General features: G+C 36.7%; 1 protein-coding gene across 1 annotated transcript; it reads left to right on the top strand.

Annotated features, from left to right (window-relative positions):
- The first annotated feature begins 11,645 nt into the window (after positions 1-11,645).
- On the top strand, positions 11,646-12,596 carry LOC139018132 (olfactory receptor 52A5-like). The gene has a single exon (XM_070426775.1). The coding sequence runs from the start codon at positions 11,646-11,648 to the stop codon at positions 12,594-12,596; it is 951 nt and encodes a 316-aa protein (XP_070282876.1).
- Positions 12,597-17,977: the final 5,381 nt, after the last annotated feature.

Below are 17,977 nucleotides of genomic sequence, written 5' to 3'. Positions count from 1 at the left end.
TTTATCCTCCTTGTTTTCTCTTTAGTCTTTCTACCTCCTAATTCATGCTTTGCTATGCAACCCAAAGTTTTATTTTTAACGAAATATAAAAATTTATGTAGCTGTAGTATTTTATGCTTCCAGCAGGAAGGTTACATAAAAAGCAACTGTCCATGTAGAAAGCATAGTAAAGTGGTTAAGACCATGAATTCTGGATATTCAGTCTAAGCTTCAGCACTTACTAGCTCTGTGTAGTCTGTCAAGTTACCAACAGTTTCCCCGGACTTCATTTGTCTCAACTAATCAATAGAGATAATAGTCATCCTTCCTCATATTAATAATAAGAAAATTACTTAAAGCATTATTTGAAAACACTATGCTTATGAGAATGTTTGACTTATGGGGAGCACCATATAAATGTATGCTATTAGTATTGTTATTGCCATTCACTCCATCCTTCCTTGCAAACTTTTTACTAGTCATTAGCAGATGCATTTTGGAATTCTATAAAAGTATCTAAAATGCTAAAACATGTATCCTATACTTTCCTATGCTTTTAGCCTGTTTCTCTTATTTTTTAATATAATTTTTTCTTTATTGATTAAGGTATTACATAGCCTGTTTCTTTTAGATTTTCTTGTGTCTTCATAACTTTACCATCTAACAAATAGCAGTTTATTATTCAACTCTTTGCTCAAGCATCACCTCCTCTATGAAAACTTTTGATTTCCTTATGTAGAAGTCCTTATCCTCCCTTTGTATCTTCAATAAATAAAATGTACTGTTTAACGAATAATTCCCACTTAAAACTAGTGAATCAGAGTTTAATTTTATCCGAATTAATTAAATGTTCAAAATATGCCCAAATGTTCAAAATTTAATGCAGATGCAAATCCATTTGCCCTGTTGTTTTCCAGGTGTACATCTGCAGGGGTAAATGGAGGGCAAGGATTAGAAAAAATGGAGAATAAATATAGAAAAATAGTAAAATGCTTACCTTGACTTATAAGCATCATTTGTTTTATTAGAGCTTTACTTTCCTATGTTGACCTGAGGAAGGATACATACATGTTTTAGTTGCAGATTTGAAGAATTTTACTTTTGCTTAGAGAAGAAAAGAAAGGAGAAATACCCACTACACCAAGAGAAAATTGGCACTATTTTTAACACCCTTCATATCCTAGCTCAGATCTTAAATGAAATATTTACCTCTTTTTCAGAATGTCTATGCAGGTCTGACACTTACTCAGAGCTAACCCCTTTTATACAATTATAATTTCAATTTCCTACACTCTTTTTTGATCCTCTCTACACATTTCTCTCCAGATCTTTTAGGCACCTGAGAGAATACATGCTCATAAACTTAATTCTCTAACCTTTTGCACATGCATCTGCTCATAATTGTATAGCATTCTATGCAGATAAAAAAAAAATCCATTCCCAGAGGCAAATACAGAACAAAAATAATATCAACACTTGACAAGGGTTGTGATGCAATTCTCCTGAGAAATGGATGTGACAAAATCTCTTCTCTAAAGGCCACAACATTTATCCAATTACCTCTTTATGTAAATCACTAGAGGCCCGGTGCACATATTCATGCACTGGTGAGGTCCCTCAGCCTGGCCTGTGCCCTTTCACAATCTGGGACCCCTTGGGGGATGTCGGAGAGCCAGTTTTGGCCCGATCCCTGCAGACCAGGCCAAGGGACTCCACTGATACACGAATCCATGCACCAGGCCTCTAGTATGCAAATAAGATCTTTGGTTAATCTCTTCCCACCCTCCCTGTCCCTCTGAGATTCATCAGTCTATTCCATGCTTCCTAGCCTGTGCATTGAGTGTCTGCCCCCTGGTGGTCAGTGCACATTATAGCTACCAGTTGAACGGTCGAGCTGTAGGCTGGTTGCTTAGGCATATATATATATATATATAAATTAGTGTTCTGTATGAAAAAGGCATATGTAAGAAGCATTGCAAGGCCTCTGAGTTTCCCCCTCCTGAATTTCAGTGACTCAATTCTTCCCATAAAGTTTTAGGAAAGTAAGCCCCAGTTCAGTCTTAGACAGCCCTTAACATTTCAGTTAATAAAAGAGAGGTCAAGGAATGCCATCACGATCTATAGAATATGTATTCTGGATTTGAATGACTACTAAAATCAAATGTATCAATACTGAGAATGGGTTAGCTCCAATTACCATTTCTAGTACACACAGGGACTCATAATTTAATTTCATGAAAGTAAAAGTGAGATGGTAGAAAAGAACTGTTCTTTCCAACAGAGCTTATCTACATAAATGCTCTTGAGATACAGATCTGGGCCTGATGGACTTTTTCACAAATATCTATCTCTTATGTGTAGAGATTTCCTCTGGTGGTTGTCAGTTTTGAACAATGGGTGCTAGCAACTCCCAATATCTGGGATCTACTATTCTGTCTTTCATATGAGCTGAGTCATAAGCACATTTTTATTGTGGTTATTAAAAAAGTATCATTTTATACAAAATGTACTTATATTGATTCATAATCCCGGTACTTTCCCCAACATGTGTATTTAAAATTACTAGTATTCTGAAGCATCAAAGAGTAGTTAACATAGCCTTTACTCTTTTACATAGAAAAAGAGTTGTTGATCTGAAGAGGGTACTTTCTAGTTTCTGATGGAATGAAAATTTTCCCATAAGTGTATTATCATTATTACTATCAATAATACTATATAATCAATTAAACAGTGAATTGATAACTCTGCCGCTATTACAATTTTTTCTCTTTAGAAATAGTCCTGACACACAGGTAAGCCATGTACTAGTAAGTAACTTGTAACATAATTTTGGCTTCTTGTTTGGCAGGGGACAGTGATCCAGTCTGTGCATTCAGATCCATGCCTTTTTAAAAAATATATATTTTGATTGATTTCAGAGAGGAAGGGAGAGAGAGAGAGAGTGAGAGAGAAAGAGATAGAAACATCAATGATGAAAGATAATCATTGATCGGCTGCATCGTGCATGCCCCACACTGGGGATCAACCCCGCAACCTGAGCATGTACCCTGACTAGGAATCTAACCATGACCTCCTGGTTCATAGGTTGAGGCTCAACCACTGAGCCATGCTGGCCAGGCCAGATCCATTTCTATTAAAACCCTTGATAAATGTACTAATCATTAGCCATGCCTTCCTTGGGCCTTGTTTTCTTTATCTATAAAGGGGTAGTATTTAGTTTTGTTTTTTTTTTTTTTTTTTGAAACTCCTAGACTGCCCTAACTTTCTATAACACTGGGAACTGATAATGGATGCTTTGCACACAGAGAACCTGAACAAAAACTTTGCAGTCAGAGATTGTGATAGACATCTATAGGCAAGGGTCTTTACCTTCATTGCTGAAGGGAAGGATATCTGAAGAGAACATGTTCTAGATTTTTTTAAATTTATGTAAATTGCAAATACCTTGGTTATTGCTTTTTTTTAAAAAAATTCCCATATTACTAAAATAAACTGAGAATAAATGTAAAACCTAGACTTGGCTTTAAATTCTGTGTGTAGTAAAAACCTAGAGTTGGAGAGGAAGGGTAGTCTTAGAATAAAATAATGAGTGAAAAGACAGAATTCTGAGACTCAGATTCCTCTTGGGGGAAAATAATGTATTCTGAAAGAAATATGAAGGAAAAAAATTGGTGTGTTTTGTTTTGTTTTTTTCTTATCAAACTGTGATTCATGTCCAGGCTCCTCCTCCAATTGTGTGACATTGGTCAAATGACTTAAAATGTGTTACAATATTCCTCTCACTATAAAAACAACAATATTTAAAGTTGTAAAACTTATTAAAATTTGTAATGTGTCATCTATGAAAATGTTATGACATGAGGAACATAAGAATTGACAGCTAATACGTATGTAGGATTTAAAATCCTCTGTTATCCCATCAGTTCTTACCTTTTAGTTTTATCCCTTGCTAGCCTCTCACTTTGTATTTTTTCTATAGTGAATACTTTAGAAGACCTCTAATAACATAAAACCCAATTTTATTCCATTATTACAAAAATTCAGTAACTATATACAATTATTGAAAAAACATATACACATTTCTCATAGAATTTATGTTTACTCTTATTCTTCTCATCTCTTGAGAAGGAGGGCTAATGTTCTTAACATCTATGTTTGATTCTGATCACATAACCATTCTAATTGTAAGTTATTAGCAATAGCACTTTACCCTAAAAATTAAAACTGAATTAAAATCTCATCTTTTATAGCCTGTTCTTAACTTTCACTTTTCCACCTTGAGTTTGAGAGCCACTTATTCACCAGTTTTTTTATACAGGTGAATGTATAATGTTTAATGTATTCTCAAGATTTTTTCTTTTCTTTTTATAAGCTCTGAAATTTTGTCTTTTTATATGCCCCTGGCGTATTAGGTTACTTACCTTCACTCTAGCGTCCTCACCTACATACTTCTTTCTAATAAGGGAAATCAATACTAAAATCCTCTTTTACTCAATGTGAGTCTTTCTGTTATCATCATATTCTTTATTTTTTTAAATTTTATTGAATTTATTAGGGTGACATTGGTTAATAAAATTATATAGGTTTTATGTGTACAGTTTTATAATACATCACAGTTAAGAAAAAGAAGTAACAATTTGCAAATCATATATCTGCTAAGGGTTTTATAATTAAAATATCTAAAAAACCCTCCAACCTCAATAAGCAAAAAACAACCTCATCACTAAAGGGAAAATTATTCAAGCAGGAACTTCACCAAGAAGATGTATATATGACAAATAAGCACATGAAAAAATGCAAAAAAATGTATTTGTCATAAGGGAAATACAAATTTAAAACAATGACATATCACTACATGCCTATCAATATAGCAAAGCAAAATAAAATAAGCATAAGAAATCTGACCATACCAAGTAATGGCTGAGAGATGGAGGAACTGTAATTCTCACTACTTACTGGTCAGTGTCAGATGGGACCATTGCTTTGGAAAGCATGTTAACACTATTTTAAACAGTTAAATAAATATTTAGCTCATGATCTAGCCATTCCATTTCCACCTATTACCCAATAGCCTAATACTTTCCAGTTTAAAATGCATGTCATTTATGTAATATAGAACATATTGAGGTAAAATTAGTGTGAAGGTCAGAAAAAGTAAAAATTCTGTATAAGATAAAGAAATGCATGATAGAGAAGAAAAATATGGAATGTAGAGAAGAAAAAGTATAACTAAAACAATTGTACAACTGAATATTTTAGGAAACCTCAAATACAGCATAAGATTCATTTTTTTTGTTTGTTTTTTTAAAATATACTTTTATTGATTTTTACAGAGAGGAAGGGAGAGGGATAGAGAATTAGGAACATCGATGAGAGAGAAACATCGATCAGCTGCCTCCTGCACACTCCTTACTGGGGATGTGCCCGCAACCAAGGTACATGCCCTTGACCGGAATCAAACCTGAGACCCTTCAGTCCGCACGCCGATGCTCTATCCACTGAGCCAAACCGTTCAGGGCAGATTCATTTGTTTTTTACTTTGCAGATGCCGTTTTCAAATATATTTCTGTAAAATATTGGGAAGACAGACAATAAACCCTGGAAAGATTCTGCACTCTGATTCAGTGTCTTTAATTTCTCATCCTATATAATAAAAGGGCAATATGCTAATTAGATGAAGAAAAAGTCATTCCAGATATCTGTCCTCCTTTCCAGACCTTCTAGCTCTTTGGGCGGGCTGCGGCCACAATATCCAGGAAGCCTCTTCAGCTGCAAGGGTGGATGCCAGGCAGCCACCCGCCGTTAGGGGCAATCAGGAAGGCAGGCAGAGTGGTTAGGGACGATCAGGCAGGCAGGCAGTTGAGCAGTTAGGAGCTAGAGGTCCTGGATTGTGAGAGGATGTCTGACTGCCGGTTTAGGCCCAATCCATCAGGCCTAAACTGGCAGTGGGACATCCCCCGACAGGTCCTAGATTGTGAGAGGATGCAGGCCAGGCTGAGGGACCCCTCCTCCCTGTGCACAAATTTCATGCACCGGGCCTCTAGTAACATTATAAAGAAGTGGAGACTGAAAATTTTGTATTATGAAAGAAAAGTCATTCTTGGAAATATAAACATGTTTCAAGAACAGTTTTTCATTGTCCTTTAGTAAAATAAAAATTTAAATAAGTTAATTTTTGTTTCTAGGTACAATGAAAATCCAAGAGTTCATTCATCTTTTAAAATAATTTCCTATACTTATTAAAACTTTCAAAATGCTTACAATTTACTTGGTTGGTACTTGACTTTTCTTGAAAGGCAAAGTTAGAGTGTCAAACAGTAATATTTGAAAATTAAGAAATGCCTAGAAAATTAAAGAATTTTAATTCAATACACATATTTGCTACCATTTATTTGGTTCTGTATTGTCTTCACTTTCTTATATTATATATGATAGTTTAACAGTTCTGAGAATAATTGTTTCCATAAAAGATGGAAATGTTGTTTAGAGAAAAACTCTATGAGGTCAAAATAGGTATCTCAAACATGTTTAGATTAGCTCCAGTTAGGGAGGGTGCTCTACTTTTACTTCTTTTAGCTTCATAAAGTTAAATAATGAATCTCTGAGTATACTGGGAATGGGGTACCTGGATTGGCACTTGCTTCTTCTTCCCAATATTTGTGCATTCATTTTTAGAAGCCATTGAAATCTAAAAAAAAAAAAAAATTATATTGAATATGATGACATGCCTTGATATGTTTCCTATTAACTCCATTCCTCAGGAGAATTGCATCATAGTCTTACCCAACTGCTAATATTATATTTGTCCTCTGTCTCATTGGAAACAATTTCTTTATAACTGCATGTATAGCTATATTAGCAGGTCAAGGCAGGCACATAAAAAGATTGAAGAATTGAGCTTGTGAGTATTTTTTTTAGGGGATTCTAAGATCTGCACAGAGAAATGTTAAGAAAGGATCTATGGGGACTGCGGGAAATTGAGCCTATAATTATGCATGATGGGTCACTCTTATGAAATGCTAAAAGGAGAATGATACTTAGGTTGTCAGGATTTCACCTAAGACATAAGAGGGTAAACAAGTAGTACTGAGTTCCTCTTGGTCTAGTTAGCACTTTTACCATTTGTTTTTCTTGTCATATGTGGTGTAGCTTTTTAGATCTTTAACTACAGCAAGTATATCTCCTGACTTAGGTGAGTATTTGAACAATACTGAAAGATAAACAGTGGAAGCTTATATGTTAAGATACTCAGATTCTTAGCATTTTTCCTAGATTTATTCTTCACTTTTGCTAATTGGCACACTCCTCCATACAGATATACACCTGAAAACAGAGCAAGTGAATTTGCATCTGTTAAGTTTTAGGTGTTTTTTTATATTACACAGATACAGATAAAATATTGATTAATTTCTAGTAAGGTGTATTTAATAGTCATATATTGAGGACAGAAATAAAAAATTTGAATTTTGTCTAGAATATTAGGAGATTCTTTATACAGAAGGTAATGTTTGAGTTGAGAGTTTAATAATAAATTAGTAATTGTCAGATGGGAAAGACAAGGAGGAGCCAGAGAAAGCCTAAAAGAAGGATTAGAAGCACAGAAAGTATAAGAAAACAGTTGTAGAATTCTAAGTTAGTTTACAGAATTCTAGCATACATTTTACTATGACTGACAGTTTTGTAAGGGCATGTAATGTTATGAGTAATATTATTTGCATATATGAAAATTGTATCTCCTATTGCTAAGTATTTAGTTACTGAAACTATGGCTGGATTTGAAGAAATGATGGGCTGATCAATTTTCTTCTAGGGAAACTGAGGTTCCCCCCATATGTAATCCTATATAATAAAAGCCTAATATACAAATTGACCAAAAGGCAGAATGACCAGTCAGTGGGGGGCGGGGCCAGCAAGTGGGCAGCACCAGGCCAACCAAGGTGGGTCCAACGGGCAGAGGGATGGCGATTGGGGGATGGTGGTGACCTGGGGTAGTGAAGGGGTGATGTGGGGGGGTCAGGGCTGGCTGCTCACCGGGCTGGCGCCGTCCCCGATTGTCCCACTGGTTGCCTCCTGCAGAGGGAGGCCAGACTGTGGCTAAGTTATGCTACCCAAAGGGCTCCTGGTTTGCGAGAGGGTGCAGGCTGGGCTGAGGGACCCTTTCAGAATGCACGGATTTTCGTGCACTGGGCCTCTAGTTATACATAATAAAAGGTCTCTTTATAGGAGTCCAGAACCTATTGAAATATATTGTCTATATGACTGGCAAGTGATATTAAGTAGAAACGAATCTAAAGTCCAAATTTGATTTTTCACTACTTCTCCCTGCTCCCTGAAGTAGAGACACTTCACCAAGATGGAACTATTTCAGAAGCAGGTTAGTGTATGTGTCCCATGTTCAGGTTAGATTTTTTGTAGAGCCAATATTTATTTACTCTTAACCAGTGGTTAGTGACACTATGGACTGGGCAATATTGCTGGGCAGCGGATATATAAAATGAGTGTAAAGAGAAACATGGAGAGGAATATAGTCCTCAATGGAATTCACAGCATCAGCAGTGTAAAGGGTGTCAGATAGAGCAACATAAAAAGGCTATTTTGAGAAAGGCAGAAAAACAGAATAGAAATAAAACATGAGTTTTATAAATAAAATGATGAAAAACACTGCACAAATATCAACTTAGAAGAGACCTTTAAACAGTTCATTTTGTTTGGATAGAATTTCATTTTTATTTTTTTCAGAATAATAAATTTTAAAAAGATATGGATGCAAAGGCTTACATTAATGGTTTTAAAAAGTCTCTTAAACTGATTAGCAAAATATTGCAAGTTATCACTCAGAATTATAGAGGTGATTAAAATGACATAGAGAATATTAGCAAGAGGAAATAGCAGCACCTCTTATAAGAAAATGTGTTTAAACCTAAAATATATATTATCAGAAAGAAAATAATAGGTAAATGAGTACATAAGGAAAATGCAGGTTTTGGGGGGAGGTTATAAACAACCAAAAACATCTAATTTCTTTCATAGGAGTAAGAAACGATAAATGGATATCAGAACATAATTAGGAAAACTAGCTGGAAGAGACTTCTTCCGTACTGGGGTAGAGAATGGCAGAGAGAGAAAAGATGGAGTTAGAAAAATTTTAACAAATGTCTTATAGCTGCTAGAGATAAGTTATTACAGAGTTTGGAAAAAGGAGGAATGTATGAATAGAAATAACTGGAAACCAGCTATAGAATTCAGAGTTGCATAAGTTTAGTGGCAACCTTTCCAGAATTACTTTTTTTTTCTAATATTATTAATTTATTTGTTGGATAAAATAAATATATAGATTATATTGTGAGATTTTCAGTTACATGGTGGTAGATAAAAGAACAGGATATTGTGGCAAAGGAGGAGTTAATATATTATCATGAATAAAAAGTTAGAGAAGAATGTGAATCAGGAAGATGTAGCAATGGCAGCAATGGTAAACTAAGAGAATATGGGTCTCACATTAAGAACTTCTGTGAAAGTATGGGGAGTTGAAAATAGAATTAATAAGTAAGAGGTAAATGGTCAGAGGGCTTGGTGCATTTCTTCACTAGCAAAGATGAGTGGTGATTAGGAAAAAACAAACAAACAAGCAATCTTTTGAATTTATAGCCCTAAGAGGCTAAGGGAGCAATGTAGTAGACCATATTTTTGGCCCATTTACAATTGGATGTCCATGATGCCTGAAAATAATTTTATACAATCCTTTTGAAAAAAGAGAGTCGATGGCTACACTACATAAGTAAAAAATGAACACCAAACCGGGTGGAATGACAGAGCGCTAGGAGGAATTTGGAGTAGTCCTTTAACAGATCTCTCTAAACTATTTTATAAAAATAAAAACCGACTCCTCAGATGTGTACCTCTTGGCGTAGGCACACAAAGCCAAGGGATCAAAAGTAAATGTTTCTTAAAGAACAATATGAATTATAATGTTTATGAGTTTTTTTCCAAAAATAAGATTCTAAGATACTGGGGGTAATAAATCTTCATCAGAGTAGAAATGAGCTTTCTCTTTGATATTAAGTCATCCTCAGAGGAAAGCTTCCTTCAGGTGGTGTTGACTCTTGTATGATGTGGTCACAGACCCAGTCTGGCTCTGTCACAGCTGAAAGAGACTATCAAAAACAGTGATCAGCAGGTGTGAAAACTTCAATATGAACAGGTGAGAAGAACATTTTTCTGAAAACCAACATTTTTCTTTTCACTTTGAAGAGAAAGAAGAATCAGTACATGCTACTGATACTTGAAATGAACCTGATTCTACAAATTTTCTAAATACTGATGTGTGTGTGTGTGTGTGTGTGTGTGTGTGTGTGTGTGTGTGTGTGTGGTGAGAAGATAACTGATAGCCAGGATTAGGAGGAAAGAATTAATGAGAAGAATGGCAAAGATCAGAAATAGAATAATTATGAGAGTTAAGAAATAGGATTGTCCATGTAGATTCAAGGGATATATGAGAGCTAAACTGATAGGAGGACAAGTAATTAGTGATTACATATTACTTGCATCCTGGATTACTCAGTAATCACTTAAACAATTGTTTACAACAGCAGAGAAGTGAGATTTTCAATGTATTGATTCTTCAAAACTGAAATAATCTTAAAGGAAACCATCTAACTTTTGCATGTATGTGCATTTAATATCTCTTTACAGAAATATACATTCAGAATTAGATTCATATTTTTGTTGAAATTCAAGAAACAAGCAGATATTTTTTTCATGTATCTTCACCTTGCCTTAGTAGCCTTTCTGAGTAGAGGCCCTTGGAGTAGAATTAAATGGATTTAGAAAAATAACCAAAAAAGTTATTGCAAATATAAATAAATCTTTTTTATCACACAGCAAGATCATTATTAGCTTTGAAGCATAGACTCTGTAAGCATGATATAGTGTAATCCTAAAACCAAATATTCTCGTGTAAAATTAAAGTGCAAAATAGTCAAATGAGTTCAGCTTCATGTTTTGATAATTTCTGTAGCTTTGCTGTTTGTTTATCCAAACCCTGCACAGAGCCCCAGCTATAGAAGATACCCAATAAAAGAATATTGACCTTAATTTGTATTAGTTGTGTGCCTAATTTCAATATGTGAGAGAAAAGTAAACTTCCAAGGAATTGTACTAATGCTTAAATATGAGAATTGCCAGCAAATATATATTTGGATCATAGACTACTCATCCATAGCCGAATAAATGGAAACAGAGTTGTTTAATAGTATTCAAAGGTTCTTGTAAAATATATTAAAATATATTAAAAAAGAATTTATTTTAATCAGAAATCAAACCATAAACTGAACAAATATAATTAGTATTTAATATTGCAGAGCATATTTGACATTTCATGTTCTTAGTTTTGATGTTTACTGATTTATTCTACTAAAATAATATTAAATAATATTAGCTTTGTATACATATGAAAAATAGAGATATTATTAATTAATCAGATTGTGATAAAAAAAATTTTCTAGGTAAAAAACTGAAACAAATTTTAATATATGGTTGTTTCTATTAGGTAAAATATTTTCCAGTTCAGATTTTGCAGAAATCTAGGTGAGAACAGAAAATAGAAGAGAGATAACCCACACTGAAACCTTGAAACAGAAGTTCTAAAGCAGGGAGTCTAAGCCATCATGTTCAAGCTCAATGGCACAGTCTTCATGCCCTCGGTGCTGACACTGGTGGGGATCCCTGGTCTGGAGTCTGTTCAGGCCTGGATTGGCATCCCTTTCTGTGCCATGTACATCGTTGCTCTGTTTGGGAATTCTCTGATCCTGGTCATCATCAAATCTGAGCGCAGCCTCCATGAGCCCATGTATCTCTTCCTGGCAATGCTTGGAGCCACAGACATTGCTCTCAGTACCTGCATCCTGCCAAAAATGCTAGGAATATTCTGGTTTCATCTGCCCAAGATACACTTTGATGCCTGTCTCTTGCAAATGTGGCTTATTCACACCTTCCAGTCCATTGAGTCAGGTATTCTGCTGGCCATGGCCCTGGACCGCTATGTGGCAATCTGTGATCCCCTGAGACACGCAACCATTTTTACCCACCAACTTCTCACTCAGATTGGTGTTGGGGTGACCCTCAGAGGAGCCCTTCTTGTGGCTCCATGTCTCATCCTCATCAAATGCCGGTTGAAGTATTACTGGACCACTGTGGTCTCCCATTCATACTGTGAGCACATGGCCATCGTGAAATTGGCAGCAGAAGATACTAGAATCAACAAGATCTATGGTTTGTTTGTGGCTTTCAGTGTACTTGGCTTTGATATAATCTTCATCACAGTATCCTACATTCAAATATTTATAACTGTCTTCAGTCTGCCTCAGAAGGCAGCCAGGCTGAAAGCCTTTAACACCTGCATTGCTCACATTTGTGTCTTCCTTGAGTTTTATCTCCTGGCTTTTTTTTCCTTCTTTACACACAGGTTTGGCTTCCATATTCCACCTTATATTCATATTCTTCTGTCCAATCTTTACCTGCTTGTCCCACCATTGCTCAATCCTATTGTGTATGGTGTGAAGACCAAACAGATTCGAGATCGAGCATCCAAAATTTTCCACTCTAAGGATGCTTCCTGATTTTTTTTTTCTTATTTTATATCATACTAGAGGCCTGGTGTATGAAATTTATGCACGGGTTGGGGGTTCCGTAGCCTGGCCTGCACCTTCTCCAATCTGGCAGTCTGGATCAGGCCTAAACCAGCAGTCAGACATCCCTCTCACCATCCAGGACCTCTGGCTCCTAACTGCCTTTGCCTGCCTGCCTGATCACTCCTAACTGTGCCCCTGATGGCCTGATTGCCACTAACCACCTCTGCCTGCCTGTCTGCCTGATCTCACCCTTAATTATTTGCTGCCTCACAGGCCTGATCACCCTTAAATGACTCTGCCTGGGCCCCTGTCAACGTGTCTTTGGAAGGAAGTCGGACATCTGGAAGATGTCTGGTGGATCCAGTCCAATTAGCATATTACCCTTTTATTAGTATAGATAAATAACACTCAGAGAAACCTTTATTCTTAGCAAAATTCTGTGCTTTCTGCAGTTCATTGTGTGCAAAAAAAAAAAAGTTTGCATTTAAGACACTAAGGCTCTAAGTGCTATTTAAACAATTTCAGTTTTTTTATGGATGAGGAATTAATTCATCAACAGATGCCATAAGAGACAGAAGAATCATAAAGACTTTTTATTCAGTCTGTGAAATTTTTTCCTCAATCTTTCAGTGAGAAAGGGTTTTAAAAACACACTTAAATGTAATTGGTTAGCCTCTAATTCAAAATGTTGTTTGTGGTGTTCTTTAAAAACTGAATAAATCCAGTATGAACTTGAGAATTCTAATGATAATTTACTAACTTCTTTTTGTTTTATTTTGATTTCAGTAATTACCTTCCTCTTTTTCCTCATTTTTCTAATTTTCGTTGTCATTCAATTGTGTGTGTGTGTGTGTGTGTGTGTGTGTGTGTGTGTGTGTGACTTACCTTATGGCATTAAAAATTGCTCCACTCTTATCTTGGATATTTCTTGAACTGGACCACAGGTGTGCTTGGTGCTTGCTACCTTTCTTTATGGTCTCTCTGCTGACAGAGCAAGGAATCTTGGGTGTATGCTAACCTAGGTAAGTGAACATATCAATAAATATTTCTATATGTAACCATTTATATCTAAATTCAGCTAATTTTCAGTTCCTACTAATATCTGCCACTTTAATTCATTACCACATGAATCTTTCTGGCCTCTTCTTCTTGATTATCAGTAAATTTCTCCTTCAACAGTGAAACACCTTCCTTCAACCATCTGTTAGCCATTTATTTCATTGGTAATTTCCAGTTTAAAGCCCCCTATGATATGATAATCCTTTCCTCTGTGATAAAACCTTTGTCAATTAGAGTAAAGGGTTTATGGAGAGCCTTTTTCCCTTTAGTTCCAACACTCTACTTATTTCCAAAGTTACTTAGATCAGTGCCTTTTCCCACCATCACCTTCAGGGAGGTTATTTCATTCATCTGCTATACAATTGGACTTTTTTTGTAATAGTCGGCATCTCTCTGAGAACTCTCCAACATCCTCAATAATTGTATTTAATTGAAGGGCCACTCTGTGGTTTAAAGTTTTGTGTTTTTCAAAAATGTATAAGGACGTGTATTCTCCATTACAGTCTCATACAAAATAGTTTAATCAACCTAAAAATCTTATGAACTTCACCTATTCAACTAGTGAAAAAATGATTTGTAAAGGGATAGAGTAAATATTTTAAGCTTTTATGATCATGTGATCTCTGTCCTAATTGCCACTACAGCATGTTCTTGAATAATGTTATTTCATTCAACAAAGTTTTTTATAAAGTGGTTGAGATGCCATAGAAACTTAACTCTTGTTTTCGTCAATTAGCCTAAAGTTAAAATTGGTTTCAATATATGTTGTTTCTGTAGAAGTTTCAGAACCTATCAATGATGTGAAATGAGGACTTACTGTATAGGGCAAAAGCTTCCATAAATTGATAGATAAGGTGACACTCAAATCAGATTTTATTCACAGAAAGAAGCCTCAAGCTGGTGTGGTCTGAGTACTATAGGTTGTCTCATAGACCTGGCATGTTCATATTCTGTGTGATTGATCAAGAGTAACATTAGACTCTATAGGTGCAAAATAACATGTAGCCATTTAGTAAAATATTCAGGTTTTAAACTAGATTTATGACCTGGATCCAACGTTATTCATTGTGTACCAGACTCTGTGGATATTTTCTCTAGTGTCATTACACTGTCCTTTATTTCCCAAGGTGACCAATGCCCTTTATAGTGTGACAGATTATATATCCTATTGAAAGTCCCTGCTGCTTTTCTAAATATATGTTTTTCCTTGAAGTTCTCTAATTGTATTTTTATGACACTATTGACTTATGGATGTATGTTCAATTTTCTTACTTGGCCTATTTACATCCATTGTGATGTTACCTGTACTTGGGAAACCTTTCCCTGTTACCTGATAATATTATTATCATTCTTTAAGACTGAACTTAGTTTTTTCTTGGTATCTCTTTAAACATGTTTAATTACTTTTTTTCTCAGACAGAGTATTATTTTGGTGTTCCATAATTATTTACACATTTTAAAAACTATATTATATTAAATTTATCTTTTTCTACATTATCTGGAATAGATGCTGGATTATTTTTCTTTTCACTTAATTCCTTTCTTTTTCTTCCTCACTTTGTTTTTCATATGTTTTTAGCATATATGTGACTTTTAATAAATGCTCTGACACTACTGATTCTCTCTTGCTGATTGCAGTGACTTGGTAAGATAAGAAAATTTATTAGGATATATTGGGTGAGTGAATAAGAGCAAAATGCTCACTTTTGGATATGTTAAATAAAGAAATTGGATCTCTGGATAGAGATAACTAGTCAGGAACTCAATTTAGACACCTGGACAAATACCTTTGCTAATTTATTTTCATACTAGAGGCCCGGTGCACAAAAATTTGTGCACTCGGGGGGAGAGGGGGTTCCTCAGCCCTGCCTGTGCCCTCTCGCAGTCTGGGACCCCTCGGGAGATAACGACCTGCTGGCTTAGGCCTGCTCCCAGGTGGCAGAGGGCAGGCCCAATCCCTAGGTGCAGCCCCTGGTCGGGCTCAGAGCAGGGCCGATTGGGGAGTTGGGGCGCCGCCCCCTGTCATGCACAGAGCAGGGCAGATGGGGAGGTTGCGATGCCACCCCTAGTCACGCTCAGGGTAGGGCCGATTGGGGGTTGGGGCACCGCCCTCTGTCACACTCAAGGTAGGGTCGATAGGGAAGTTGCAGCGCCACCCCCTGCCATGCACAGAGCAGGACCCATCAGGGGGTTGGGGAGCTCTTCCTTGTCATGCACAGAGCAGGGTCAATCAGGGGTTTTGGGAGTTCCCCCGTGTCATGCACAGAGTAGGCCCAATAGGGGAGCTGGGGCACCGCCCCCTGTCACATACAGAGCAGGGCCCGTGGGGTGGGGTGGGTGTAGTTGAGGCACCACACCCTGTCACACTCAGCGCAGGGCCGATGGGGAGGTATGGCTCTACCCCGTCTCACATAGAGCAGGGCCCGTGGGGGGGTTGGGGCGCCGCCACTGTCACACACAGAGCCGCAGGGCAATCAGGGGGTTGGGACGCCGCTCTCTATCACCCACAGAGCAGGGCCGATCAGGGGGTTGGGGCGCTGCCCCCTGTCACACACAGAGCCCCAGGGCAATCAGGGCGTTTGGGCGTTGCCCCTTGTCATGCTGATCCCGGTGCCGGGAGGCCTCGCAGCTCTGCTGATCCCGCCCGGCAGGGTCACAGATCCGGGTCCCAGACCGCAGACAGCCTTGCCTGCTGCCGCCTGCCTTCAGTGTGCAAATTAGCCGCCATCTTGTTGCTTCAGGGTGGGGGTCCCCACTGGGTGAAGGGCTGAGGGCCGTTTTCAGGCTGGCGGGCGACTGGAGCTCCAAACCTCTCCTTTTTTTCTTTTTTTTTTATTCTGGCACTTATTTACCTTCTATGGCTGTCACTGGAGCTGAGAGCCGGCTTTCTCTCTGAGGCTCGGCTGAAAGCAGGTTTCTGGCCTTTGTTTTCTGTATTCGAAACAATGTTGCGACTCCAGCTCTGAGATCCCGGCTGACTGACAGGAGGTTTCTGGAGTTTTGTTTATCTTCTATAAATGTTACAATGTTTCCAACTGAAGCTCAGAGGCCGGCTAGTGAGGCGGGGAACGTTGGAGTCTGCAGTCACTGCAGCAAGCAAGCCTCCTGTTAGCTTCCAGCTGCCTAGCTGCCGGCCGCCATCTTGGCTGACAGTTAATTTGCATAAGGATATGCTGATTAGCCAATGGGAAGGGTAGTGGTCGTACGCTAATTACCATGTTTCTCTTTTATTAGTGTAGATTTCCCTATCATGGCATTGATATTGGTACATATGAAAGAAGGCTTTGTTGACCATTGTGATACTTGTGTTCCATTCATTATCTCATTTAATTCTTACTCTGATTCTATAAAGTATAAAAAAATATTTTTTTTACATTCAATCTATGGTAAAAATCACAATTTACAAACTTAAAAATAAAATTCACCAGCTATAAGTGATGGAATCAATATTTGAACTTGACTTTTCTCTCCCTACATCTCTAGCTCTAAAATATCTGATAAGACCTCTCAAGATATACTCATTGAGGAAATGAATGAATTATATTAGTGTAAGGAAACACACTGCTATATAAAGCATATAAAAGTTAAATGGATACATATATAGTCAACAACAAACAAGAATATTTCCATAGAAAAAAAATAAAAACACACACAAAGAAATCACACACATAAAAAGACAGGTTTGAGGAATTAATTTATTTGAAATCACACAAATGTTCTTTAAGTATTTGAAAAACACATATCAACTCTGGTCAAAAATCATCAATTTCCAACTCAGTGAACTCTCACCCAATAAAATGAGCAAAATTTAAAAGAATGTAATCTACAGATCATTTATACATATGCCCAAAGTAGATTCCCCTGTGCTCCATACAAAATAAAATTAATATTATTAATTAAGAAAATAATTGTTTTCAAATGGAGCACTTAATGAATGTGACCAATAATTTATATCCTTCAAAAGGTATTGATTTCAGTAAGTAGGATTTTGTGTCTCTGGAAATTTCACATAAATTTTGAAATCATAGTAATAGTGATAAAAAGCTACTTTTACTGGACATTTATCAAGTAAAATAGAAGTAATCCCTGAAAATTATAATAAGGGGTTAAGGGAGATTAGAGAAAATCTACCACAATATCTAAAAAAAAAATGAGATGTAGGAGAATAAAATATATTTTAAAAGAGTATTCGATATTCTTAAAGTGAATAAGTGTAAGACTTCCATCATGCTAGACAATATTGCAAGGTAAAAAGCATGTTTTCTGAAGCTCAAGTCCCTGGTTCAAATTCTACTTTACTACTTCCTTGT

Source organism: Myotis yumanensis, unplaced genomic scaffold, assembly GCF_028538775.1.
Source record: "Myotis yumanensis isolate MYYU_CA2020_CCGP unplaced genomic scaffold, mMyoYum1.0.hap1 SCAF_10, whole genome shotgun sequence".
NCBI lineage: Eukaryota > Metazoa > Chordata > Mammalia > Chiroptera > Vespertilionidae > Myotis > Myotis yumanensis.
Note: the sequence above shows the minus strand (reverse complement) of the source record. Positions and strands in the feature narration are given on the sequence as shown.